The sequence below is a fragment of the Pelophylax lessonae genome (genome assembly GCF_965119305.1).
Source record: "Pelophylax lessonae genome assembly, chromosome: 5".
NCBI classification, from domain to species: domain Eukaryota; kingdom Metazoa; phylum Chordata; class Amphibia; order Anura; family Ranidae; genus Pelophylax; species Pelophylax lessonae.
In genome coordinates, this window is record NC_138772.1 from 66,497,656 (window position 1) to 66,524,317 (window position 26,662).

Below are 26,662 nucleotides of genomic sequence, written 5' to 3' on the forward strand. Positions count from 1 at the left end.
CCCAACCCCTGAAAAACAACCCCACACCATATTATCCCCTCCACCAAATGATTTGGACCAGTGAACAAAGTAAAGTCCATAAAGACATGGATGAGCGAGTTTGTGTGGGCCAACTCAATATTGAACCCTACTGACCAAGACTGGGATACCATTAAAGTTCATGTGCATGTAAAGGCAGAAGTCCCAATGCTTTTGGTAATATAGTGTATATAGTACTGACAATTTACACAGCATTTTACACACACCTATAAATATATATATATATTTTGTACAGTCCCTGCCCTCAAGGAGATTACAATCTAAGGACCCTAACTCAAATTCATCCATAGACATACTAGGGCCAATTTAGACAGGAGCCAATTAACCTACCTGCATGTCTATGGAGTGTGGGAGGAACCGGAGTGTCTGGAGGAAACCCAGAGGCATAACTAGAACCTTCAGGACCCCGGTGCAAGAAACCATGAAGGGCCCCCCAGTCCCCCAGCTGGGGCCCTTCCCTTAAAGCCTGGGGCTCTTGCCAATGATCCTGGGACCCTTTATTATGGCCCCGCAGCAAGACCCTTTCACAAGTTCTGTAGTGGGCCCCTTCCTGTCATCTTGGGGCCTCCCCATGGTGGTGGAATGCCAGGAACTTCCCCCACTGGTGTCAGTAGTTTTTATTTTTTGGTACTTTAATTGTAATATTTTTTATCCTACAGGAGGAAAAAGGAGGACAGTGATTTCTCTACATGCTGCCCCCCCCCTCCTCCTATTCAGGTGTACAGGGGAGCCGCACAGGCCCCCTGGAGCATGGGGCCCGGTTGCAATTGCAACCCCTGCAACCCCTGTAGTTACGCCCATGAGGAAACCCATGCAGGGTTTCCTCCAGAACATGCAATCTCCAGGCAGGTAGTGCTATGGTTGGGATTTGAACCGATGACCCTGGTGCTGCCATTCAGAAGTGCTAACTGTGCTGCCATCTTTGCCAGGTTCCCTGTTAAAGTTCTTGTGTGTCACTCTCAAGTCACAGCCTTCAGGTGTCTACACTAGCAAAGACAGATGAGCTCTCAAAGTGACAAATCTGAGGAGCGAGATGGTACATGAGTCATCCCATGCAGAACCACTTCCCACTCTCCTCCTATGAGCAACTGCTGTCTCCAGACAGAAAGTACCAATGTGCTTTAACATTCCTTAGACTCACGCTACAACCATTCTTTATTCTGAAGGACTAGCCTTCACTGGCTACCTCAACAAATTTTTATAGGTAATGCTCATGCAATCAACTAATATGCAAGCCTTAGCCCCAGAATCATACACATGTGGCTGCACTTACCTGACCTGGCTGGACTCTGTCTAAGTCTGTACAGATTCCATGGACACAGAGCTCTGCAGAACCTGCTTTGCAATCATCATACTTGGAGGTGCACTGTGGACCGTACCACTCTGGAGTACAGGTGCAGCTATAGAAGACAACACATATATCACTATAAGGTTTACAGAACACATCTATAAAAATTCTATTTGAAATCACTGCATCTTTTTTTTCACGAACGTATGATATATATACAGTATTTATGTTGATAATAAATAAAATAAAATAAATGAAATAGAGTTATAACGAAAATCAACTTTTCCTTAAACATTATAAATTAGCTGCAGATCCTAGCACACTTACATTTAATGGATAAATACGTAGAATTATTTCATATTTTTTTTAACATAGATTGTTGTCTTATTTTGTTTTTATTTTATATTATTTAAATGCAACCTATTGTATATACAGTATTTCACAAAAGTGAGTACACCCCTCACATTTTTGTAAATATGTTATTATATCTTTTCATGTGACAACACTGAAGAAATGACACTTTGCTACAATGTAAAGTAGTGAGTGTACAGCTTGTATAACAGTGTAAATTTGCTGTCCCCTCAAAATAACTCAACACACAGCCATTAATGTCTAAACCACTGACAACAAAAGTGAGTACACCCTTAAGTGAAACTGTCCACATTGGGCCCAATTAGCCATTTTCCCTCCCCGGTGTCATGTGACTCGTTAGTGTTACAAGGTCTCAGGTGTGAACGGGGAGCAGGTGTGTTGAATTTGGTGTTATCGCTCTCACTCTCTTATACTGATCACTGGAAGTTCAACATGGCACCTCATTGCAAAAAACTCTCTGAGGATCTGAAAAAAAGAATTGTTGCTCTACATAAAGATGTCTTAGGCTATAAGAAGATTGCCTAGACCCTGAAACTGAGCTTCAGCAAAGTGGCCAAGACCATACAGTGGTTTAACAGGACAGGTTCCACTCAGAACAGGCCTTGCCATGGCCGACCAAGGAAGTTGAGTGCACGTGCTCAGCATCATATCCAGATGTTGTCTTTGGGAAATAGATGTATGAGTGCTGCCAGCATTGCTGCAGAGGTTGAAGGGGTGGGGGGGTCAGCCTGACAGTGCTCAGACCATACGCCGCACACTGCATCAAATTGGTCTGCATGGCTGTCGTCCCAGAAGGAAGCCTCTTCTAAAGATGATGTACAAGAAAGCCAGCAAACAGATTGTTGGTCTGATGAGACCAAGATAAACGTATTTGGTTCAGGTGGTGACTGTCAAGCGTGTGTGGTGGCAACCAGGTGAGGAGTACAAAGACAAGTGTGTCTTGCCTACAGCCAAGCATGGTGGTGGGAGAGGAATGGTCTGGGGCTGCATGAGTGCTGCCGGAACTGGGAAGCTACAGTTCATTGAGGGAACCATGAATGCCCTCCCTTCAGAGACTGGGCCGCAGGGCAATATTCCAACATAATAACGACCCCAAACACTCCTCCAAAATGACCACTGCCTTCCTAAAGAAGCTGAGGGTAAAGGTGAGGGATTGGCCAAGCATGTGTCAAGACCTAAACCCTATTGAGCATCTGTGGGGCATCCTCAAATGGAAGGTGGAGGAGCGCAAGGTCTCTAACATCCAACAGCTCTGTGATGTCATTATGGAGGAGTGGAAGAGGACTCCAGTGGCAACCTGTGAAGCTCTGGTAAACTCCATGCCCAAGAGGGTTAAGGCAGTGCTGGAAAATAATGGTGGCCACACAAAATACTGACACTTTGGGTCCAATTTGGACATTTCCATTTAGGGGTGTACTCACTTTTGTTGCCAGCGTTTAGACATTCATGGCTGTGTGTTGAGTTATTTTGAGAATACAGCAAATTTACACTGTTATACAAGCTGTACACTCACTACTTTACATTGTAGCAAAGTGTAATTTCTCAAGTGTTGTCACATGAAAAGGTATAATAAAATATTTATAAAAACGTGAGGGGTGTACTCACTTTTGTGAGATACGGTAAGTATGCATTTTAAAAATGTGTAAAATATATTTTAAAAGAACTAAAATAATAAACATAATAACATGCTTATATAAATAAAATATAACATACAAGCACCTTTTTACTTAAAGCAGGGGTGGGGAACCTTTTTTCTGCCAAGGGCCATTTGGGTATTTATAAAATCATTCGGGGGCCGTACAAAATGATCACCTTAAAAATTAGCCTGTTATATTTGGTCAAACATTTACTTAACTCACCCCTAATGTGATAGCTGCAACTGCTTCTCTTTAGTGAGGTGTGTGATGTTAGCTGGTATTGATGATGTTGCTACTCGCAACAGGTTTTCTAGGTTTGCGTCAGTCAGCCTGGAGCGCAGTCGACTTTTTTGTGGTGGTAAGTTTTGAAAAGAACTGCTGGCGGGTACTACTGGTGGGTATAGCTGGCTGGTACTGCTGGTGGGTACAGCTGACTGGTACTGCTGTGGGTACTGCTGGCTCAGGTTGGTACTGCTGTGGGTACTGCTGACTCAGGCTGGTACTGTGCTGTAGGTACTGCTGGCTGGTACTGCTGTGGGTACTGCTGGCTCAGGCTGGTACTGATGGTTGGTACTGTGCTGTGGGTACTGCTAGCTGGTACTGCTGGCTCAGGTGGGTACTGCTGGCTCAGGCTGGTACTGCTGGCTGGTACTGCTGGCTGGTATTGCTGTGGGTACTTCTGCCTCAGGCTGGTACTACTGGCTGGTACTGCGCTGTAGGTTCTGCTGGCTGGTACTGCTGTAGGTACTGCAGACTCTGGCTGGTACTGCTGTGTGTACTGCTGGTTCTGGCTGGTACTGTTGTGAGTACTGCTGGCTCTGGCTGGTACTGCTGGTTCTGGCTGGTACTACTGGCTCTGGCTGGTACTGCTGGCTCTGGCTGGAAGAGGTGATGTTTCCTGTATTGGTCACAGGCGGAGTACATTTGATATCACTCTGCCTGTGACTCACTCAGACTGTAAAAACAGAGCAGGAACTATACAGGACGCATCGGCTCCGTTCTGACAGATCATCTGAGAGACACAGACTCAGCTGCATGGGGGGCCGGACCAGATGATTTCGGGGGCCGAATATGGCCCCCGAACTGTAGGTTCTCCACCCCTGACTTAAAGGGTATATAAACCCTACCAATGAACTTATTATTTGGTTAATTTTTCCTGTTCCTGATTCAAAAGGAAACCTCCTAGAGCTGCCATGAAAAACACCTATATAAAAGGGGAAGGATTATTGTACAGTGTACATCTTTCCTAATTCTTTGCTGGATATTGTTTGCTACAGCCTTTATTTTAGTCTGTATGTCTGCCATTTATATTCTGTTACTTACATGCCATTTTGGACAAGGAAAAAAGTCCAGCCATTGTTAATATAATGAGAACGGTTTGCACGACATTAATGTAACTTGTCAGCCAAGGAGAGTGGACTGGAATACGCATGCATGGACAATGATGACTTCACTGTACTAGTCAGTTGAGGCGCTAGACGCTGTTGAGTGTGTACTGTGTGGCTGTCGCATTCAAAATGACTGATCGAGCAGAGCAATGAGTCTGTATCACATTTTTGCATTAAGCTTGAACTATTCAGATGGCTTTTAGGGAAGATGCAATGCTACCAGCACAAATAAAAGTGTGGCACAAATGCTTCAAAGATGGTCGAGAATTTGTTAAAATCGAATGAAATTGATCGTTCTAGAAGGCCTGAGAATGTTCAACGTGCACGAGCTGCAATCAACAAAGATCGGCGACTGACAGTGTGAGAACTACAAGCTGATCTGGGGTTTTAAAGGAACTACCGGGGTTGATTTACTGAAATTGGAGAGTGCAAAATCTTGTGCAGCTCTGGATAGTAGCCAATCAGCTTCTAACGTCAACTAGTCCTTTCACATGAGCGGTGCGCCGGCGGACTCCGTTTTTCTCAGCGGGGATCGATCCACCAATCCGCCTGAAAAACTGACAGGCGGAACTGATCGGAAAGCCCGTGTGAAAAGAGCCTTAAGCTTTGACAATAAAACTGGAAGCTGATTGGTTTTTATGCAGAGCTGCGTAGATTTTGCACTCTCCAGTTTTAGTAATTTATCTCCACTGTGTCTGAAGTTTTGTGCGAGGTCCCAAGTTATCTACTTTGAAGGGGAATGAGGCGTCATTGTCCTATCTATAATGTTTCTTCTTCAGTAAATGTGTCTATTTTTTATATCCCATTATAACATGGCTGGATACTTTCGGGACAGACCTTGTATATTGCATTTATATTTACCTGTAACTTCCAGGTGTGTTCTCACATATACCTCCATTCTGACAGCCCAGTGCGGTCCCACCATACCTTTGACATTCATTGACATCATCAGCACAGACAGGACCCTTCAAGTACAGAAAATGAACTTAAATATAACTTGTTAGAACATGGAATTCACCAAATAAAGAAAAACACATTAATTTAAAAAAATATTTATTACATCATTATTGTCATCATGATATTGTTTAGTTAGGACGGTCATGGACTTGAAATGATCATCACTTGATTGGAAAATGATCATATATCTGTTGGAAGTCTGTGTTCTCTTGGCCACCAGATACTGGCAGAAAAACAGTCAACCTAAATATATGTTTCAATTTGTTGCTATTGGCCCCCTGAGATAGGTTCAGGGTTTTCTGCTCTTCTCCATCCAGTGCAATGATACACATGAATGCCACATTCATTGATTGTGTGGTGGTCAGGTCCTTCAACAACCATCTCAAAACTGTTGGTTTTCTGAAGCAACCAGAATGATCTTTTATTCAACAATGCAGCAATGGAGACTAAAATTCAATATTTATCATCCTTTCTCAGCCAGAGTTCTGTGGTACCCCAGGGATCCTTCACAAGTTTCTATGGATTTCTTGAGCCATAAACAGCCTAGCTGCCTATACTGAGTACAGTGTAAAGGACTACTTGTACACTGACATCCAGTGCAAAGTGTCACTTCTACACTGACCACCAATGTGGTCACCATTTTCCTGAGTTCTAATGTAAGGGAGAATTTCAGTACCGACCACAAAAGAGGGCAATTTCCCACTGATCACCAGAGTAAGGAAACACTTTTTCACTCATCACCAATGTAAGGGGAAGTGTCTTCACTGAACATCAATATAGGAGATACATCATATTGTCAAAAGTATTTGGACACCGGCCTTTACACGCACATGAACTTTCACGGCATCCCAGTCTTAGTCCGTAGGATTCAATATTGAGTTGGCCCACCCTTTGCAGCTATAACAACTTCAACTCTTCTGGGAAGGCTGTCCACAAGGATTAGGAGTTTGTCTATGGGAACATTTGACCATTCTTCCAGAAGAGCATTTGTGAGGTTGAGAAGGCCTGGCTCGCAGTCTCCGCTCTAATTTATCCCAAAGGTGTTCTATCGGGTTGAGGTCAGGACTCTGTGCAGGTGACTCAAGTTCCTCCATACCAAACTCGCTCACCCATGTCTTTATAGAGCTTGCTTTGTGCACTGGTGCGCAGTCATGTTGGAACAGGAAGGGGCCATCCCCAAACTGTTCCCACAAACTTGGGAGCATGAAATTGTCCAAAATGTCTTGGTATGCTGACGCCCTAAGAGTTGCCTTCACTGGAATCAAGGGGCAAAGCCCAACCCCAGAAAAACAATCCCACACCATAATCCCCCCCTCCACCAAATTTTTTGGACCAGTGCACAAAGCAAGGACCATAAAGACATGGATGAGCGAGTTTGGGGTGGAGGAACTTGACTTGCCTGCAGAGTCCTGACCTCAGCCTGATAGAACACCATTGGGATGAATTTGAGCAGAGACTGCGAGCCAGGCCTTCTTGTCCAACAGCAGTGCCTAACCTCACAAATACGCTTCTGGAAGAATGGTCAAACATTCCCATAGACACTCCTAAACCTTGTGGACAGCCTTCCCAGAAGAGTTGGAACTGTTATAGCTGCAAAGGGTGGGCAAACTTAATATTGAACCCTACGAACTAAGATTGAGATGTCGTTAATGTTCATTTGAGTGTAAAAGCAGGTGTCCCAGTACTTTTGACAATATAATGTACCTTACGCACTAAGCACAAATGAAAGGGAGCACTTCAGTGGCCATAAATGTAAGGGGGCACTACATTGGCAATCAGCATAAGTGGTCACTTCTCTGCTACCACCAATGAAAGGAGGCACCACTCTGACCACCATTATAACACTGAAGAGTGACAGCGGAAAAAGACCAAGTGGTCCATTTAGTCTGTCCTTGATATAATATTTTGTATGTCTAAGCTGCCTATATATAATCATTTTCATAGGGGTGCTCTGATACCTGAACATTATTTTTAGGATTTCCTCCAAGGTAAAAATGTTGGGAAAGGCTAATTTATATCAGTCAAACTTTTTCTTACCTGAAATCAGGTCGGTAAATGATGGCTTACAGTTGGTTTCTATGCCTCACTGCACTTTTCTCTTTGTCTGCCTAAACAGACCCCATTTTACAAAATGCAGTACACCCCAATAACCAATCAGTTTCACTGTGAAACTAGATTTGATTAATTGCTGTGTTGCACTTTGCACATCTCCATTCGGCCTTGTTGCTCTATAACAGAAGAAGCCTCTAACTTGGACCATAATTGTGTAATGTTAACCCGTGATAATGACATATATCTCTTCTTTAATGTTTGCTCTTCTTAGAAAAGCTGTCTGAGAATCACCCTAAGCCATACGTTCATGGGAAGAACCTTCTGTCTTTACATGGGATAATCAACATTCTAGTATGAAGAATATCTATGGAACCACTTCAAAGGATGGCAATTATATTTCTCATAGTGGTTTAAATATCTCTACTACTGCAGGACAATCCCATTGGTTGAACAATGTATGCAGCAGGCAAACTCCTGATCCAGTCCCATGCAGTGGTAAAGAATGCATGCAAATGATGAATATATGACTTTTCATTTTATAAAGCACATACCACCTCTTATTATACATTAGACACGGAGAGTTCTGGTCACTCAAATGTGTCAATGTCAAAATTGTTTCTATGAATTAAACTTTGCACATCTCCATTCGATCTTTTGTTGCTCTTTAACAGAAGAAGCCTCTAATTTGAACAATAATTGTGTAATGTTAACCCGTGATAATGACATATATCTCTTCTTTCATGTTTGCTCTTCTTAGAAAAGCTGTCTAAGAATCACCCTAAGCCATACACGTTCATGGGAAGAATCTTCTGTCTTTGCATGGGGTAATCAATATTCTAGTATGAACAATATGTATGGAACCACTTCAAAGGATGGCAAATATATTTGTCATAGTGGTTTAACTATGTCAACTACTGCAGGACAATCCCATTGGTTGAACAATGTATGCAGCACGCAATCTCCTGATCCAGTCCCCTGCGGTGGTATAGAATGCATGTAAAAGATGAATATGTGATATTTTATTTTATACAGCACATACCTACCACCTCTTATACATTAGACACGGAGAGTTCTGGTCACTCAAATGTGTCAATGCCAAAATTATTTCTATGAATTAAAGCATAACAGCGTCTTTCTAAACTTTACTGACACATAATAATATTAAGTCAGTAAGTGAAATAATAGGCTTTGTAAATTATACTTATGAGTTTATACACGCACGGGCATATAGGGCTCCTTCACATTGGAGAGAGGTGCAGAAAACCCACGTTCCATGCATGTTTCCAGCACCACATTCAAAATGCACTAGGGCAGTGGTTCTTAACCTTGTTGGAGGTACTGAACCCCACCAGTTTCATATGCGCATTCACCGAACCCTTCTTAATTGGAAAAATAAAATATGATGTTTTCAAATTCAAAACATAGGTATATATTATTTTAGGTATATATTTATACATAGGTGCACAAAATGAACAAAACCATTAGGAACAAAGAACAAAACCATTAAAACATGATTTTCACACAAAAACAAAAACATAATAATGAATATTTACTGCAAATTAGTGTGACTTCTGCTGTTGTCTTTCAGAGACCAGTTCAGAAATGCGCGGCTTTATCTTGGCAAGTGCCACTCTCATGTCATTTTCGCAACAAAGTCTGTTCCTTTTCTTTGTTTTTATGTCCAGCATCCCCCCTAACAGCAGGCCAGGGTGAGGTAAGGTCCCGTCCCCCATATAGATCACCCCCTTTACAGTAGGCCAGGGTGAGGGGGATCTATATGGGGGACCCCGGACCTCACCTCACCCTGGCCTGCTGTAAGGGGGAGATCTATATGGGGGACAGGACCTCTCCTCACTCTGGCCTGCTGTAAGGGGGGATCTATACGGGGGACCTCTCCTCACCCTGGCCTGCTATAAGGGGGATCTATATGGGGGACCTCGGACCTCACCTCACCTCACCCTGTCCTGCTGTAAGGGGGGAGATCTATATGGGCGACGGGACCTCACCTCACTCTGGCCTGCTGTAAGGGGGAATCTATATGGGGGACCTGGGATCTATATGGTGGGGGACCTCACCCTGGCCTGCTGTAAGGGGGGATCTATATGGGGGACCTGGCCTGGTGGTTCTCTCCCGCGCTGCGCTGGGCGGCCGCTGCACGGGTTAGTCCCTCCCCCAGACAGTCCCTCTCCGCACCGCTCGTCTGGCCTGTCTCCCCCCCCCCCACCACTCCACAGTGGGCGACGCCGGCTCCGGCTGGATCGGATTCGGCCAGGAGCCAAGCTGCACAGCCAGCAGTGAGAGTGAGCCGGGGCAGAGAGAGCTGCGAGTGCGAGCAGACTCAGCGGGCGACGACGGCCAGCCTATCATGACAGAGTGAGTGACATGACACTGCGGAGTGGATGCGCCCCCCCCAGATGTTGCGGCCGGTCCCCCTTGCACCCCCCACGCTACGCCACTGGATGTTATGTATTTCCATGATGACGGAGCGGGAGCAGAAGGACATGCCCGAAACTGGAGAAATAGTCCCTGACAGCGAAGTGGTACTAGTGGAGGGTGTGCCGAACCCTCGAGACTGACCCACCGAACCCCTGGGGTTCGATCGAACCCAGGTTAAGAACCACTGCACTAGGGTATGGGATCTGCTGCAGGTGTCAATAGATTTCTAACCACATGACAAACACAGATCGCAGTACCATGCGATCCTGTTGCAGTGTGTATTTAAAAGTAGTGCATGCAATACTTTTGGTATAATCTGACATCGGAGTCCACACCCAGACTACAATAGAGCAGCGCAGTGCTAATCAGTATAATCTGACAGCGTAGGAGTCCACACTCAGACTACAATAGAGCAGCGCAGTTGTCAGGGTCTTACCTTCTTGCTGTTCTCCTTCGTTTGACATGTGCTGGCGGCCATCTTGGTTTCTGGGTTTCTTGTAGCCTCCCACCCTGCGGCTCCTCCTTCCCACTGGGAGGAGCTGGATGCCTAGCTCATATATATAGGAGGTCTGTGGCTTCAGTTCCTTGCTTGGTCCTCTTGTGTTCACATGCTTCTAAGACTGCTGCTGCTTCTGGTCCCTGATCCTGGCTTCGTCTGACTACCCTGCTGGTTCCTGATCCTGGCTTCGTCTGACTACCCTGCTGGTTCCTGATCCTGGCTTCGTCTGACTACCCTGCTGGTTCCTGATCCTGGCTTCGTCTGACTACCCTGCTGGTTCCTGACCTCTGGCTTCGCAAGGACTCTGCCTCGGTTTCGCCATCCGTTTGGACTTTTGCTTTACAGCTTGATTTTCAATAAAGCCTTCTTATTTTCACTTATCTGTTGTTGTACGTCTGGTTCATGGTTCCGTGACAGCAGTGCTAATCAGTATAATCTGACAGCGTAGGAGTCCACACTCCGACTACAATAGAGCAGCACAGTGCTAATCAGTATAATCTGACAGCGGAGGAGTCCCCGCTTAGACTACAATAGAGCAGCGCAGTGCTAATCAGTATAATCTAACAGCAGAGGAGTCCCCACTCAGACTACAATAGTGCAGCGTAGTGCTAATCAGTATAATCTGACAGCGGAGGAGTCCACACCCAGACTACAATAGTGCCACGCAGTGCTAATCAGTATAATCTGACAGCGGAGGAATCCCCACCCAGACTACAATAGTGCAGCGCAGTGCTAATCAGTATAATCTGACAGCGGAGGAGTCCTCACCCAGACTACAATAGTGCAGCGCAGTGCTAATCCGTATAATCTGACAGCAGAGAAGTCCACACCCAGACTACAATAGTGCAGCACAGTGTTAATCAGTATAATCTGACAGCATAGGAGTCCACACTCAGACTACAATAGAGCAGCGCAATGCTAATCAGTATAATCTGACAGCAGAGTTCCCACTCAGCCTATAATAGAGCAGCGCAGTGCTAATCAGTATAATCTGACAGCAGAGGAGTCCCCACTCAGACTACAATAGTGCAGCGCAGTGCTAATCAGTATAATCTGACAGCGGAGGAGTCCACACCCAGACTACAATAGTGCTGCGCAGTGCTAATCAGTATAATCTGACAGCGGAGGAGTCCACACTCAGACTACAATAGAGCAGCGCAGTGCTAATCAGTATAACCTGACAGCAGAGGAGTCCACACCCAGACTACAATAGTGCAGCGCAGTGTTAATCAGTATAATCTGACAGCGTAGGAGTCCACACTCAGACTACAATAGAGCAGCACAGTGCTAATCAGTATAATCTGACAGCAGAGGAGTCCCCGCTTAGACTACAATAGAGCAGCACAGTGCTAATCAGTATAATCTGACAGCAGAGGAGTCCCCACTCAGACTACAATAGTGCAGCGTAGTGCTAATCAGTATAATCTGACAGCGGAGGAGTCCACACTCAGACTACAATAGTGCTGCGCAGTGCTAATCAGTATAATCTGACAGCGGAGGAGTCCACACCCAGACTACAATAGTGCCGCGCAGTGCTAATCAGTATAATCTGACAGCGGAGGAGTCCACACTCAGACTACAATAGTGCTGCGCAGTGCTAATCAGTATAATCTGACAGCGGAGGAGTCCACACTCAGACTACAATAGAGCAGCACAGTGCTAATCAGTATAATCTGACAGCAGAGGAGTCCCCGCTTAGACTACAATAGAGCAGCGCAGTGCTAATCAGTATAATCTGACAGCGTAGGAGTCCCCACTCAGACTACAATAGAGCAGCGCAGTGCTAATCAGTATAATCTGACAATGGAGGAGTCCCCACTCAGACTACAATAGTGCAGCGCAGTGCTAATCAGTATAATCTGACAGCGGAGGAGTCCCCACTCAGACTACAATAGAGCAGCGCAGTGCTAATCAGTATAATCTGACAGCGTAGGAGTCCCCACTCAGACTACAATAGAGCAGCGCAGTGTTAATCAGTATAATCTGACAGCGGAGGAGTCCCCACTCAGACTACAATAGAGCAACGCAGTGCTAATCAGTATAATCTGACAGCGGAGGAGTCCCCACTCAGACTACAATAGAGCAGCGCAGTGTTAATCAGTATAATCTGACAACAGAGGCGTCCCCACTAAGACTAAAATAGTGCAGCGCAGTGCTAATCAGTATAATCTGACAGCGGAGGAGTCCCCACTCAGACTACAATAGTGCAGCGTAGTGCTAATCAGTATAATCTGACAGCGGAGGAGTCCCCACTCAGACTACAATAGAGCAGCGCAGTGCTAATCAGTATAATCTGACAGCGGAGGAGTCCCCACTCAGACTACAATAGAGCAGCGCAGTGCTAATCAGTATAATCTGACAGCGGAGGAGTCCCCACTCAGACTACAATAGAGCAGCACAGTGCTAATCAGTATAATCTGACAGCGGAGGAGTCCCCACTCAGACTACAATAGTGCCGCAGGGAGGATTCCTCCATTCACCTCACTTGTATGGATGGGTGAATCAATTCAGCTTTTTTCAATCAGCCCATTGGCTGATCAAAAAAAAACAATCCTTGGACAGCAGCATTGTCAATCTGGGGAAAGGGCAGTGTCAGATTAGCACATTTAGATAGACTTGGCTAACATATTGAAGCCAAACTCCAGCTAACACTTTTTTGAGCAGTTACCGCAAAAGTTATTTTCCTTTTGGGATAAGGGATAAAGGTTTTACACCACCTGTCAGTTGTAAATTGTTTATCTCAACCCTCTAATTGCCACTTTTGCTGGACAGCCTGGTCTAATAAAGGAAGTTGAAAAATAACAGATTTACTGGTGGGATCACTAGGTGAAAATAAAGAAAAAAAAGTTAAGAAACAGAAAACGAATGCGGCCATAACATCTAAGGACTGGTAATCTGCAATATGTATTACATTTTTGTTTTTGGGTTTATTATCACTTTAAGTATATCTGGGCTAAGGCAAGTCAAGAAGGCTAATGTAGGCCAAAGAGGAGTTGTAAAATGATAACCTGGGTATGCTAGTTTTGTAATAACAATGCATCTGTCTTTTGGTTCATAGCTGCACCAGCTTTAGAAATACATGGGTATGCTCCCCCAAATTTTTTGCTTGTTTATAATGCATCTGTATTGACTATATTTTATAGTAAGTTGCTCATAAAGAATGTGAAAAGCCTAACAATTAAATTCTCTTATGAGCTTGATTTTGATCTTTTAAGCGCATAAGTTTTTTAGTGCTGACATACTGTACTTTAAATTAGAAAAAAAAAAACAACAATACCATTATTTTGCATGTAATTCTTGTGAATGAGCAGCCCAAACCAACTGTATACATTTATTATATATATTATATATATATATATATATATATATATATATATATATATATATATATATATATATATGTATACATATATTATGTATACATATATTATATATATATATATATATATATATATGTAATGTATACAGTTGGTTTGGGCTGCTCATTCACAAGAATTACGTATATATATATATTTACATAAAAAGTACAGTAAAACTGCAGGAAAGGGCGCTGGGGGGCAATGTAATGTGATTGTATTTTATTTTGAATGGTATCAGTGTGTTTGGTGTGTTTTACATTTGAATTTGCCGCCGGTTTCACCCCCCTGCGAACGTCACGTCGCCGGAGACGGAAGCCGGGGGTCGCAGACGATCGGGAGGAAGCTCCGCCGCCGCATACTGCCCGCATTCTTCGCTGGATCCCGGAGAAAAGGTAAGTAAAACCTCTACCAGGATCCAGCAATCTTCCTAGCGGTACCCCGAGTGTGGCTCGGGGTTACCGCTTTTGGCTCTAAAATCTAACCCCGAGTCACGCTCGGGGATACCGCTAGGAAGATTAAACAGCAAACGGCAATTCATACAAACATAAATAGCAGAAAGAAAATGCAGAAGTATGGACAAGTGATGCCAATCAGGTGCCAACCTTCTCAACCAGAGTTCCATGGAACTTTGGGGTTCCTGCAGAAGTTGCTAGGAGTCAGGGTCGGATTAGGAGCACCATGGGCCTGGTGCTTGGGATTTTGGTGGGCCTTTTTATGGAAATAAATAAAACCCGCTCTTTGGTCATGTTTGCCCCCCAAACTGTAATCCCTTTTCCCGTTTACCTCTGGACCCCCCCCATCCGCTCACCTTTGCAGTACAGGCTGATGGCAGGCTCAGTGACTGTGAGGGGCAGGGCTCCTTGTACATCCCCAATGTCGGCAGCATTCACCAAAGGTGATGGTGGACCAGGGCTCAGGGAGATTGGGAATGCTCTAACAAATTACATATCAATGCCGCCACAATTTACATATCAATGCCACAGAGCAGGTCTGGGCAGAATTAGTGACTCACTCACATCATTTAGCTGGGTCTATGTTAAGGAAGGGGCCTGGAGCTGCTGCTCCAATAGCCCCTATGTTAATCCAGTCCTGCTAGGGGTTGCTTGAGCTGTGACTGATAGACCTTCCATTTTGATGGTGCCTCCAAAGTTCAGGGACCAACACCACTTGGCAGATCCAGCTGCATTAAATCTTTTTATATGTGTTTTAAGCCCAGTACTCATGATGAGAATATCGGCCAAATGATCTTCCATTTTTGCATGGTAGTCTCACATCGAAAATGAAGAAGTTACTAAACTTACAAAAATTTTCATATGCCTGAATACAACTTTTGAAGTGACGTAATGTGTTGTATTGTATTGTAATGTATTCTTTACTTTCTGAGCATTTACTTTTTCATTTCATTTTTTTTGGACAAATACTCTACTGAATAAATGAGAATCCTACGATCTGGTATCATATGAGAAAAATGTTTGTGCTTGTCTCGTTGGATATTGTTGGATGAGCTGCCGTGATTGGCTCTCAAAAGCTGTGTACTAACAATGAGATTATCATATGATTGCTTCCCAAGCGATTTTTGTTTTGTCATGCGATTTTCTGATCGTGTGTACTAGGAACAAGGGTGGCATTATTCCCACTGACCACCAATGTAAGTGACATTTTTTTCACTGTTTCATCAATGAATAGGTTTCAGCGGGTTTCTTGAGAACTAAAAGTTATGCCAAGGGTTCCTTGGTGGTAAAAAGTTTTTTAAAAATCAGCTGATGATGGCACTTCAGACACGTAACATAATGACAGTACATAGGGGAATACTATTGCCTCCATACCTGCCAGTTTTCGGTGCACAAACAAAAGAAGGAATCCAGAAGGTTCAGACACCTCCCTGAATTCTGACATGGGTTACTATTGCACGACTTTCGGTTGATAGCCTGTTGCAAAAAAAAAAAAAAAGATTCAATATTTTTTTTATGTTAAAACAAACACATTTGCATTTACACAGTATATATGACAGCAAAGACATGAAATCTATGCTTCAAGAGACATTGACGTCAGACCATTCATATAAAAAACAATCTTCCCATAAGATTATATGTGCATGTAACAAATTTTATGTATATTACTGTAGCACCCTCCTAGGTAGGTGCTAGGTAGAGAGTATAGTTTTAGCCTATCAGAGGAGCAGCAAGGAAATCTATATTGCTTTCTGCCTACTAGAGAGCAGGATCTGTGAGTTAGGTCTGCTCATGGTGCTCAGTGTGTGATCCATCTGGTCTAGGGGCTATTGGACAGTGGAGGAAATCTGACCAATGGGACCAATGGGTACACAGGCTTTGATACAGCCCCAGTGATTGGCACAGACTGATTGTCTCGGTGCATTGTGGGGTGGGGTATAAAAGCCAGGAGCACATGTGCTGCAGGTCTTTGGCTGGTGAGCAGAGTCCCAGAGGGAGGGTGGCGGCTGCCTCCTCCTCTGTAGCAGTGGCACGTGGTCACAGGCGGTCGGCCTGGGGACCAGAAGGAAGGAGCTGAACCCAGAGGTCCATGAGAGCTGACTGGAGGGGTAGGAACACTGGAGACCCTCAAAAAACAGTATCCTGAATACAGGGGATCATGTCTAGGGGCCACCCCGGTATGGGATAGTCAGAGGATGGGTGTCAGCAGTGTCTCAAGTGAAAGGGGGTACTAGATGTGTATGCTGAAGATCATTCATCCTAGCAAGTCATCTGTATAGAGACTTAATCTTAGACTCATCTAAGTGGCAAGGTGAATCAGCAGCCTGGCTGCATTTTCAGACAGGAGACCTCATCTACTGTGAATAGTTATAGTTGGAGTATCCCACTCTTCCCTTCTCCCATCCCTAATTTAAATAAAACCACAAAAACAACCACATCCCCTACTGTTCATTGACTGAGCCAAAGAGTAAAGAGTTAAATTGTGCATGCTGCAGTTGCTAATGGTAACCCAGGGGGATTCCAAGGTGAACAATCCAGCAGCCCTCAAGGGGGCAGTGCTACATTACTAAGCTGTAAGTGCCGGTTCACACATATGCAATGTCAGACATCGCATGTATTTCAGAGCGCACTGTGCTGCAAATCACATGTGATGTCTGTGCCTTTCCCGAATTCCGCCATACAGATTGTATGGCTGAATTTGCATCGCATTTGGACCAAAGTCCCACAGGACCCTTTTTTTGGTCCGCACCAGAATCGTATTGCATGAGTGTTCACAACCATGCAATCTGATTAATGTCCGAACTGACAGTTCGCACTGCGATATGCGAACTGATCTGGCGGTGTCAGTAACCTTGTATTGACACCCCCAGCGATTCGATTATGGCAGTGTGAAATGCCTGTGAGTCGAGTGCGATGCGGGAACCCGCAGTGGATTTGCCGGGTTCCCACATCGCATATGTGTGAACTGGCACTAAAAGCCTCCCTTAAAGCAGTAAAAAAGGCCGGCGACCTGCGGCAGGTCCCCGTGAATCGCTGTATCTGTACGGCGGTTCACTGGAGCGATCCTGGGGGTGCGCACCCACTCGCCAGCGGGGAAGTCGATCCACTGGGCCAGCGGCTGTGATTGCCACCGGGCACCTGTGATCGCTCCCCGTGGAGAGAGAACAGCAGTCTGCTGTTGTAAACACAGCCGGCCGTTGTTCTCTCAGCAATCAAGACAGAGTGCTTGTAATCCTCCTATTTAGGAACACAAGTCTCGGTATTGATTTCACAAGCCCCCCCACAGTTAGAAAGCACCACCTAGGCTCACATTTAACTTTTTGCTGCCCCTGGTGTTAACCCCTTCCCTGCCAGTGTCATTATTACAGTAACAGTGCATAGCACTGATTACTGTAGTAATGTCACTGGTCCCCCCAAAAGTGTCAAAAATGTCAGGGGTCCGATCTGTCCACCGCAATGTCGCAGTCCTGCTAAAAATCGCTGATCACTGCCATTACTAGCAAACATAAATAAATAAATAAATAAATAAAAATTACATACATTTTTTCCCTAGATGGAAGACGCGATAACTTTTGCGCAAACCAATCAAAATACACTTATTTGGATTTTTTTAACAAAAATATGTGTAGCTGAATACGAATTGGCCAACAACTATGAAAAAATTAGATTTTTTATTTTTTTTTATTGAGAATGTTATATAGCAGAAAGTGAAAATATATTTTTTCATAATTGTCGCTTTTTGTTTGTTTATAGCGCAAAAAATAAAAATCGCAGAGGTGATCAAATACGACCAAAAGAAAGCTCTACTTGTGGGAAAAAAAGGACTTACATTGTCAGTTAAATTAAGGCAGTGCCGAATCGCAAAAAATGGCCTGGTTATTAACGGGGAAAATCTTCCGGTCCAGAAGTGGTTAAGGGGCGTAGCAGGGGGTGTGTCCTATGCCTACATCCTTCTGCTAAGAGGTGTCCCTCATTCCCATCTAAAAAGGTTGGGAGGTATGCAATGCGTGTATTCACTAATACTAGGCAAATAGACTGGGCACTTTAAAAGTGCAGTTGCCCTCTTTTGCCACAGAGCTTAGTGAATATGGTGAAATTCTGCCGATTTCTGTCATCCAATCATGTGCGAGCAAAAATGCTTTTTCTTTATTTTCCTTGCTCTTGATTGGGTATTCTTTACGAAATGAAGCGTCACCACATTCACTAAGCCTTGGAGAAAATGAGAGCAACTGCACTTCTATTTGCCTTAAGTAAGTCACCCCCCCCCCCCCCCCCCATGGTATAATATATCAACGCTATCTACTGGATTTATAGAAATAACAAAAATAGCTTACCTCCTGCAAAACGTGAACTCTGTTTTCAATATCGGACAACTAGAAAGAAAAGATAACCCCCACCAAAAAATATTAAAATCGTGAATTTCTTTGGTAGTCGTCATTCATAACAATGTAAACATTTCGATGTATCGCTGTAAGGGCTTGTTCACACGAGCAGCACCCTCTGAAGAGCACCCCACAATGGATCACTTTTCAGAAGGCATTTGACAGATGGGGAGGAGGAGATATTTTACCGCATCACCATTTAACCCTTTATTTGCCAAACTACCAGAAAACAGTCACGTGCATTGTGGCCATGTAGACTTACATTATTATGTTTGGCTGCATAATCTCTGCTGCAGCTACAGCCGTGGGCAGCTGCATGTGAGCGTTCAGGTGGCAGACGAGGATCAGTAAAACCGTGGCTCAACCGCCTGTTTTTACTGCCCCCCGGCTGTGCATGTAAATGAAGCCTACGTCAGCAGTGACGTGTCAGTCATTTGTATGTATGTATAACTGCAGCAAATCTTTAGTTTGGGTAAATAAAGGAAGGGTTAGGATCTCTGTTGGGTTTTTTTGCAGCGGTCTATATGAGATTCCCCCAAGCTTGCTGTGTGGTCACCAGAACAGGAAGTGTGGGACAATCCCTACAATTTGGAATTAGCAATACCTCTTTTTTAGTGGATAGGGAAACTGTTTGGTCCTCTGTCAGGTTTTTAACCTCCCTGGCGGTATGATTGTTTCGGATTTTAGGTGCTGAAAGCGGTACCATTATTTTGCATGTAATTCTTAAGGACGAGCAGCCCAAACCAACTATTTACATATGATTTTTTTTTTTTTACTGAGCGTTCTTCTTTATAACATTTAGGGTATGATAAAGTTTGAAACACAAAATCATAAATTATAATATAATAAATAACTATAAAAAAGTTAAAGTATATATATATATATATATATATATATATATATATATATATATGTATCTATATATATCTAGAGCCCGGGGCAAACATGATGCCAAACTGCGCCCCCCCCCCCCCCCCCAAGATATTTGAACATTATGTGTCAGCAAAAATCCCCCGACAAAAACCAGCAAAAAATAAATAAATAAATAAATAAATTCACCTCTCTCTCTTAGCACAAATCCTCTACTTTTAAAATCGTCCCTCCTAGTACACATCTCCCCCCCCCCACTTCAAATGTCCCCCTCCCAACACAAATTTCCCCCAAATCCCCCTCCAAGCAGAAATATTCTACCCCTCACCCCCCCCCCAACACAAATCCCCCTAAATCACCACTGTTAGCACCCCCCCTCCCAAAGTTTCCCCTCCTAGAACAATATTTACCCCCTGCTGCTCCCCTCCCCCAATTTATTTGTGGCACCCTCCCACATAACATGCTACCACAGTGCCCAGGCCATCCACCCCTCTGGCCCATCCCTTGTCCCGGCCCTGCTTCTTATTAACACAACTCTTAGAATCTGTTGCTATGGCTGCGACAGATTAAAAAAAAAAATCACTACCACATAGTGTCACAGATAAGCAAACTGATGGTAAATAAGACCAGCTTTGAGTTGGGGTACAGGGAGATGCCAGTGCCCAGAGTAGGGCATATGTGCTGGGAAGCTGCCATTAATATGACAGGGTTCATGGGTTGCTAGAGCACCAGTGAAGATTCCCCGGGTGACAGCTGATAGTAAACCAAGGGATGGGGGTAGGGTGCTGGCTGACATATGGCCAAGGTCCTACTTTGGTAATGACATCACATCAACCAGAATCCCCCTTTGTTTACTTTCTTCTGTGAGCCTTGGGTTCTCCTGGCCAACATTGATGGGTCCCCTGTTGCTATGACGCTATCGGCTTCAGAGCATCCTAGCTAGAGAGGGGCAGAAGCTGAAAGGGGAGGTCCCAGATGGGGCTTCCAGTGTGCTTGTCTCAAACAATAAAGTTTTATGAAAATAACAACATTATTAGTGTGCGAACGATCTTCGTTATCCAGCCTACAATGGAGGTGAGTTTCTTCCTAGGTGTTGATTTTTGTTTTTGCCATGCCCTGCCATCCCGACCGCACACCTAAGGCTATATTGACGCAGGAATGACTAAAGCATAGGCCCGTGGAGTGTTTACCTACATGGGAATATGCAGGTGTCCCATGCATTCTGGGGCAGGCAGTTCCATTCATGTCAATTAGCGACTTCACGGACACAACTGATGCTCCCATTTTGACATCCATGTGGGAAGAGGTGCATACTGGTGTGTGTCCCAGTGGGTTCAGGGACCCGCACACACTCAGATGTCCAATTGGGAGAAGCCACTGCTCTTTATTCAGCCACTGCTTCCCAACTGACATCAATGGGACTGCCTGCAGGGGGATGTATGAAACACCTGGGTATCCCTGTGCAGGTAAACACGGCCCGCCATGGGCATGCGCTTTTTAGACCTAAGGCCCCTTTCACAATGAAGGACTAATCGGGTCTGCCTTTCAGTTTTTCAGGCAGACCCCATTCAACCATCCATTGCTCTCTATGTCCTGTCCGCTAAAAACAGACAGATGGGGATCTGGATGACAGTCGGATGGAAACAGACAGGCGGTCCATTTCTATCTGACCTCACAATGCTATGCTATGCAGAGCTGACACGGACCTATCATCCTTCTGCTCAGTGGGGATCAGCGGAGAGATCTGCTTGACGGAGTCCGCCCCATCTAAAAAGGGCCTAAGGCACAGGTGTCAAACACAAGGCCCGCGGGCCGAATGCGGCCCCCAGGCCATTTAATGTGGCCCTTGCACCTCTCCTGAAGCTGCGGCACCCCCCTTGTCTCTGCCCCTACTTTGTCTCTGTAGACAGCAGCAGAGAGGACAGAACTCCTTTGCCAGATCCTGCACTCCTCTGTGCAGCTGCAGAAAGGCTTGCCTTTGCCCACCCCCACTTTCTCAGTGAGGAGGGCAGAACTCCTCCTACAGACACTGCACCTCTCTGTGCAGCTGCAACACCACCTTGCCCCTGCCTCCCCCTGGTCTCAGCATTCAGCAGACTCTGGAAGTTGCTCCCAGCCCTCCTCTGGCTCTCCTCCAGACCCTGCACTTCTTCCCAGATCCATCTGCATCCTCTTCCTGGCAGCAGCACAAGGTATGGGGGTTCATTGTGATTTAAGTAAGGGGGGTGACTCTTGACTTCTGATGGTGGGGGGTTCTTGACATCTCCTGTAAGGGGGCGTGGGGTGCTCTGGACATCTAATCCTACAGATATGACCGGCCCTTTGAGGGCAACCATAATGCTCTGATGAGGCCTGTGATTAAATTGAGTTTGACACCCCTGCCCTAAGGCCTCAAATTAAGTGGGAGGTAAACGTGCCATGGCTGCAATGTTTTGTTTTATGGGCGTGCAAATTTAACTCAGCTTATGGAGTTTGACGGGCAACACCACCTATCCAACTCACCCACTAAAGTCAATGGGAGTGCCTGGTAACTACAAGCCAAACACTTGGTCTGGGGCTGTGGCATTGTATTTCAATGCAAAATGTGAAAAAAGACAGATAAAAGAAAAACAGGCATTCAGGAGACAATCCGTGTGCAGAAAGTATCTTTTTTGGCTGGCCGTGCCTCACGCTTTTATAGCACCAGAGCGATGTTTCCATTTTTATTTTCTTTATTGAAATATTAGTGTGTGATATTTCATTCATTTCTATGCTCCGCAGACAGAAACAAAGCTTTGGGAAAGCTGTGGTGCAGGATGTTGCAGATTTCTGTGCCACACCAAAACTTACCCAAAGGCAGCATTCAAGTTTAATGGGGCACATAGGAAGCGATTGTCTTCCATGTTTCTTTGTGGAGATCTGCATTCTTCTAGCGCCCAAAACCTCAGATCTCTGCACAAGTGTGAACGAGCCCCTAACCTCATGCTGCCCACATAACATATACACTATATTGTCAAAAGTATCGGGACACTTGCCTTTACACACACATGAACTTTAATGGCATCCCAGTCTTAGTCAATAGGGTTCAATATTGTGCTGGCCCACTCTGATTTATCTCTGCTCTAATTCATCCCAAAGGTGTTCTATCGGGTTGAGGTTAGGCCAGTCAAGTTCCTCCACCCCAAACTCGCTCATCCGTGTCTTTATAGACATTGCTTTGTGCACTGGTCCAAATTATTTGGCAGATAGGGATTATGGTGTGGGGCTGTTTTTCTGGGGTTGGGCTTGGCCCCCTTAGTTCCAGTGAAGGGAACCCTTAAGGCGTCAGCATACCAAAACATTTTGGACAATTTCATGCTCCCAACTTTAAGGGAACAGTTTGGGGATGACCCCTTCCTGTTCCAACATGACTGCGCACCAGTGCACAAAGCATATAAAGACATGGATAAGTGAGTTTGGGGTGGAGGAACTTGACTGGCCTGCACAGAGTTGTGTCCTCAACCCAATAGAAAACCTTTGGGATGAATTAGAGTGGAGACTGTGAGCCAGGCCTTCTTGTCCAACATCAGTGCCTGACCTCACAAATGCGCTTCTGGAAGAATGGTCAAACATTCCCATAGACACACTCCTAAACCTTGTGGACAGCCTTCCCAGAAGAGTTGAAGCTGTTATAGCTGCAAAGGGTGGGCCAACTCAATATTGAACCCTACGGACTAAGACTGGGATGCTGGTAAAGTTCATGTGTGAGTAAAGGCAGGCGTCCCAATACTTTTGGTCATATAGTGTATATTCATTTTAATGCAAGCAGTGTAAGTACTGAATTTTACTTGGTATCATCCTTTTTCAGTCTGTACAGCAGTTCTTACACTGGTGCGGGTGAAACAGCACAGGGATAGGAGGAGAGAGCAGAGTGACAGTGGGATGAGCTCATCTGTGTGCTGCTTCTCCCTTCACTGTCCAGTCACAGCTGAGAAATGACATCTTCTATCTCATGTGTTTAAGTGACAGGTTCCCTTTAGCATGTTAACTGCAGCCAGGAATAAGTAAAACTTTACCTTTGTACTGAGCTGAGCAAGTTGGTTAGTAACACTCTGGTTGTATCCAATAACATTTGCTTTTAAGACAGAAATTTCTTCTTTGTTTTTGTGTATCTGAAATAGAGAATAAGACGATTTCAGCACGGTTCGGCCTCAGTCTTATTATTGATGACATTCATTGGTGGCTGGTTACCTGAATCAGCAGATCAGACAGGTCATCATCATTAACTTTGATTTTCCCATATGAGCCAGTCTTGAATTCAATACATTTTGCCTGGTTTACTGAAAATATTAAGTTTCCATCTTCGGAGGACATCCGAGGTCTATAGCGAAAAAAGAGTTTCTAATTTCACTTGCAGCTGTTGTAACATTAAATAATAATTGATGTAATTGATTTTAATAAAACTACCAAACTTTAGTGATTTCTTGCTACTGGCATTATTTTTTACTGGACAGTGTACCTGACACATGAACTTTGATTTCTACACTTCGCATCCAGTTCCCAAAAAAGTGGCAATATTATGGTGACTGTACACGCTTCAATAATTATCCGATCGATTGATGTGCGATTCAATCAAATCAGCAAACAAATAGGCATAACTTACTCTGTGATCAACTTAGATCAGATTGCCTCAAACTGAGTCAAACATCCAGGAAATGATCGATTGAGTTTCCCAGTAGAACACTTTTGGGATGAATTAGAGCGTAGACTCTGAGCCAGACCTTCTTGTCCAACGTCAGTGCCTGACCTCATAAATGCCCTTCTGGAAGAATGGTCCAACATTCCCATAGACACACTCCTAAACCTTGTGGACAGCCTTCCCAGAAGAGTTGAAGCTGTTATAGCTGCAATGGGTGGGCCAACTCCATATTGAACCTTACAGACTAAGACTGGGATGCCATTAAAGTTCATGTGCGTGTTAAGGCAGGCGTCCCAATACTTTTGGTTATATATGGAATGTGAACTCGGCCTTAGAAAAAAAATTACCAGTTTTAAGGGCCATCTCAGGCAAATTATTTATTTGCCACAATTCTGTATTTGTTTTCTCGCTAAGGAAATCATATATTCTGTGATTCTATAAATAGGAGCTGATCTTAGAGCTGACGTTGAAGGAATTCAGGCTGATCTGAGGTGTGGAGGTGCAGGAAATGGGGCTGATCTGAGGTGGGAAGTTGCAAGAATTCAGGGCTGATCAGAGGTGTGGAGGTACAGAAATTTGGGCTGACCTGAGGTATAAAGGTGCAAGAATTGAGCCTCATCTGATGTCTGTAGGTGCAGGAATTGGGGCTGATCTGATGTCTGTAGGTGCAGGAATTGGGGCTGATCTGAGGTGTGAAGGTGCAGAAGTTTGGGTCGATCTGAGGTGTAGAAATTTGGGCTGAACTGGAGTGTGAAGGTGCAGGGATTAGAGCTGATTTGAGGTCTGAAGGTGCAGAAAATAGGGATGATCTGAGGTGTGAAGGTGCAGGAATTCAGACTGATCTGACTTGTGAAAGTGCAGGAGTTGGTAATGGTTGGAGATAGGAATATGCAAGAAACAGTCTGATCTGGGGCCTGAAGGTGCCGGAATTGGGGCTTATCTGAGGTATGAAAGTGCAAAAATGCATTCCGATATGAGTTCTAAAGGTCCAGGAACTGGTGCTGATCTGAGGTGTAAAGGTGCAGCAATTGGGGCTGATCGTAGGCTTGAAGATGCAGAAATTGAGGCTGGTCTGAGATACGAGGTTGCAGGAATTTGGCTGATCTTAGATGTGAAGGTACAGGAACTGGAGCTGATTTGAGGTCTAAAGATGCAAGAAATGGAGCTAATCTGAGTTATGAAGGTACAGAAGTTTGGTTTGATCTGAGGTGTGGAGATGCAGAAATGTGTGCGGACTTGGGGTGTGAAGGTGAAGGGAATAGGGCTGATCTGATGTCTGAAGATGCAGCAAATTGGGCTGTGAGAGGTGTGAAGGTAGAGGGATTGGGGCTGATCTGTCTTGAGAAACTGCAGGCATTGGTGATGGTCTGAGATGTGAATATACAGGAAACAGCCTGATCTAAGGTGTGAAGGTACAGGAATTTGGGCTTATCTAAGGTATGAAAGTGCAAACATTCAAGCTGATCTGAGTTCTAAAGGTGCAGGAATTGGGTCTGATCTGAGGTGTGAAGGGGCAGGAATTCAGGCTGATCTGATGTCTGAAGGTGCAGGAAATGGTTCTATTCTGAGGTGTAAAGGTGCAGAAGTTTGGGTTGATCAGAGGTGTGGAGGTGCAGGAATTGGGTCTGATCCAGTGTTGCCAACCGCCCGTAGATTTACGGACAGCCCGTAAAAACAGGGCACTTTTCTCCTGCCCGTAAATGCCCGTAGCAGGAGAAAAGTGCCCGTAAATCTATGGCGGCGGCGGCACTGTCAGAACTGCGCGTGCGCGGCGCGCAGTTTCGAAGATCCCCGAGCTCTCTCGCACTCGCAGAGAGATGCAGACTCGCACTGGATGATGATCGTCGCCGGACGAGTGCCACGGCCCGCCTGCGCCCGCCCCTGCCTCCGCCCCTGCCTCCACCCCCCGCCGTCATTTAAATTTTCCCGCCGGCCGCCAGGCGCTGCGCCAACAGTATGGAGTGGAGTCTGTGCTGCAGCGCAGCTGTGGAGTGTGGACAAGAACTAGAACTCTAGAAGATGCCGCTGGACGGACGGATGGTGGAGTGGAGTGGACAGAGCAGACAGGCTGCGACAGCAGAGGCAGAGAGAGCACACAGAAGAGCAGGAGGACTGGTCTGGTGAGTGGGGTTCTGAGCCACCGAGGCTCAGACACTCAGCTAGCAGTAGCAGCGTAGACTGTCACTGAAGTAGTAGAGAGATGAGTCAGGGGGCAGAGGACATCAGTGTCCTGCTCCTGTGCCCCCTTCACCTCTCCACAGGTTACTGCAGAGT

The 26,662-nt window shown here is 45.1% G+C and overlaps 2 protein-coding genes across 2 annotated transcripts in view; one reads left to right on the top strand and one right to left on the bottom strand.

Annotated features, from left to right (window-relative positions):
• Nucleotides 1-26,662, bottom strand: part of CUBN (cubilin) — a 439,455-nt gene that overhangs the window by 368,527 nt on the left and 44,266 nt on the right. Inside the window, exons 2-7 of the mRNA XM_082257511.1 lie at nucleotides 23,941-24,070; nucleotides 23,766-23,861; nucleotides 18,814-18,852; nucleotides 15,854-15,955; nucleotides 5,586-5,689; nucleotides 1,313-1,439 (exon numbers count right to left, since the gene is read on the bottom strand). Coding sequence (XP_082113637.1) covers nucleotides 1,313-1,439; nucleotides 5,586-5,689; nucleotides 15,854-15,955; nucleotides 18,814-18,852; nucleotides 23,766-23,861; nucleotides 23,941-24,070 — 598 coding nt within the window. The remainder of the gene's footprint in view (nucleotides 1-1,312; nucleotides 1,440-5,585; nucleotides 5,690-15,853; nucleotides 15,956-18,813; nucleotides 18,853-23,765; nucleotides 23,862-23,940; nucleotides 24,071-26,662) is intronic.
• The window catches only part of LOC309555573 (leucine-rich repeat-containing protein 14-like), a gene marked incomplete at both ends in the record, with an annotated part of 35,706 nt that continues 34,405 nt past the window's right edge, over nucleotides 25,362-26,662 (top strand). Inside the window, one exon of the mRNA XM_082257633.1 lies at nucleotides 25,362-25,505. Within this exon, the coding sequence (XP_082113759.1) occupies nucleotides 25,362-25,505 (144 nt within the window). The remainder of the gene's footprint in view (nucleotides 25,506-26,662) is intronic.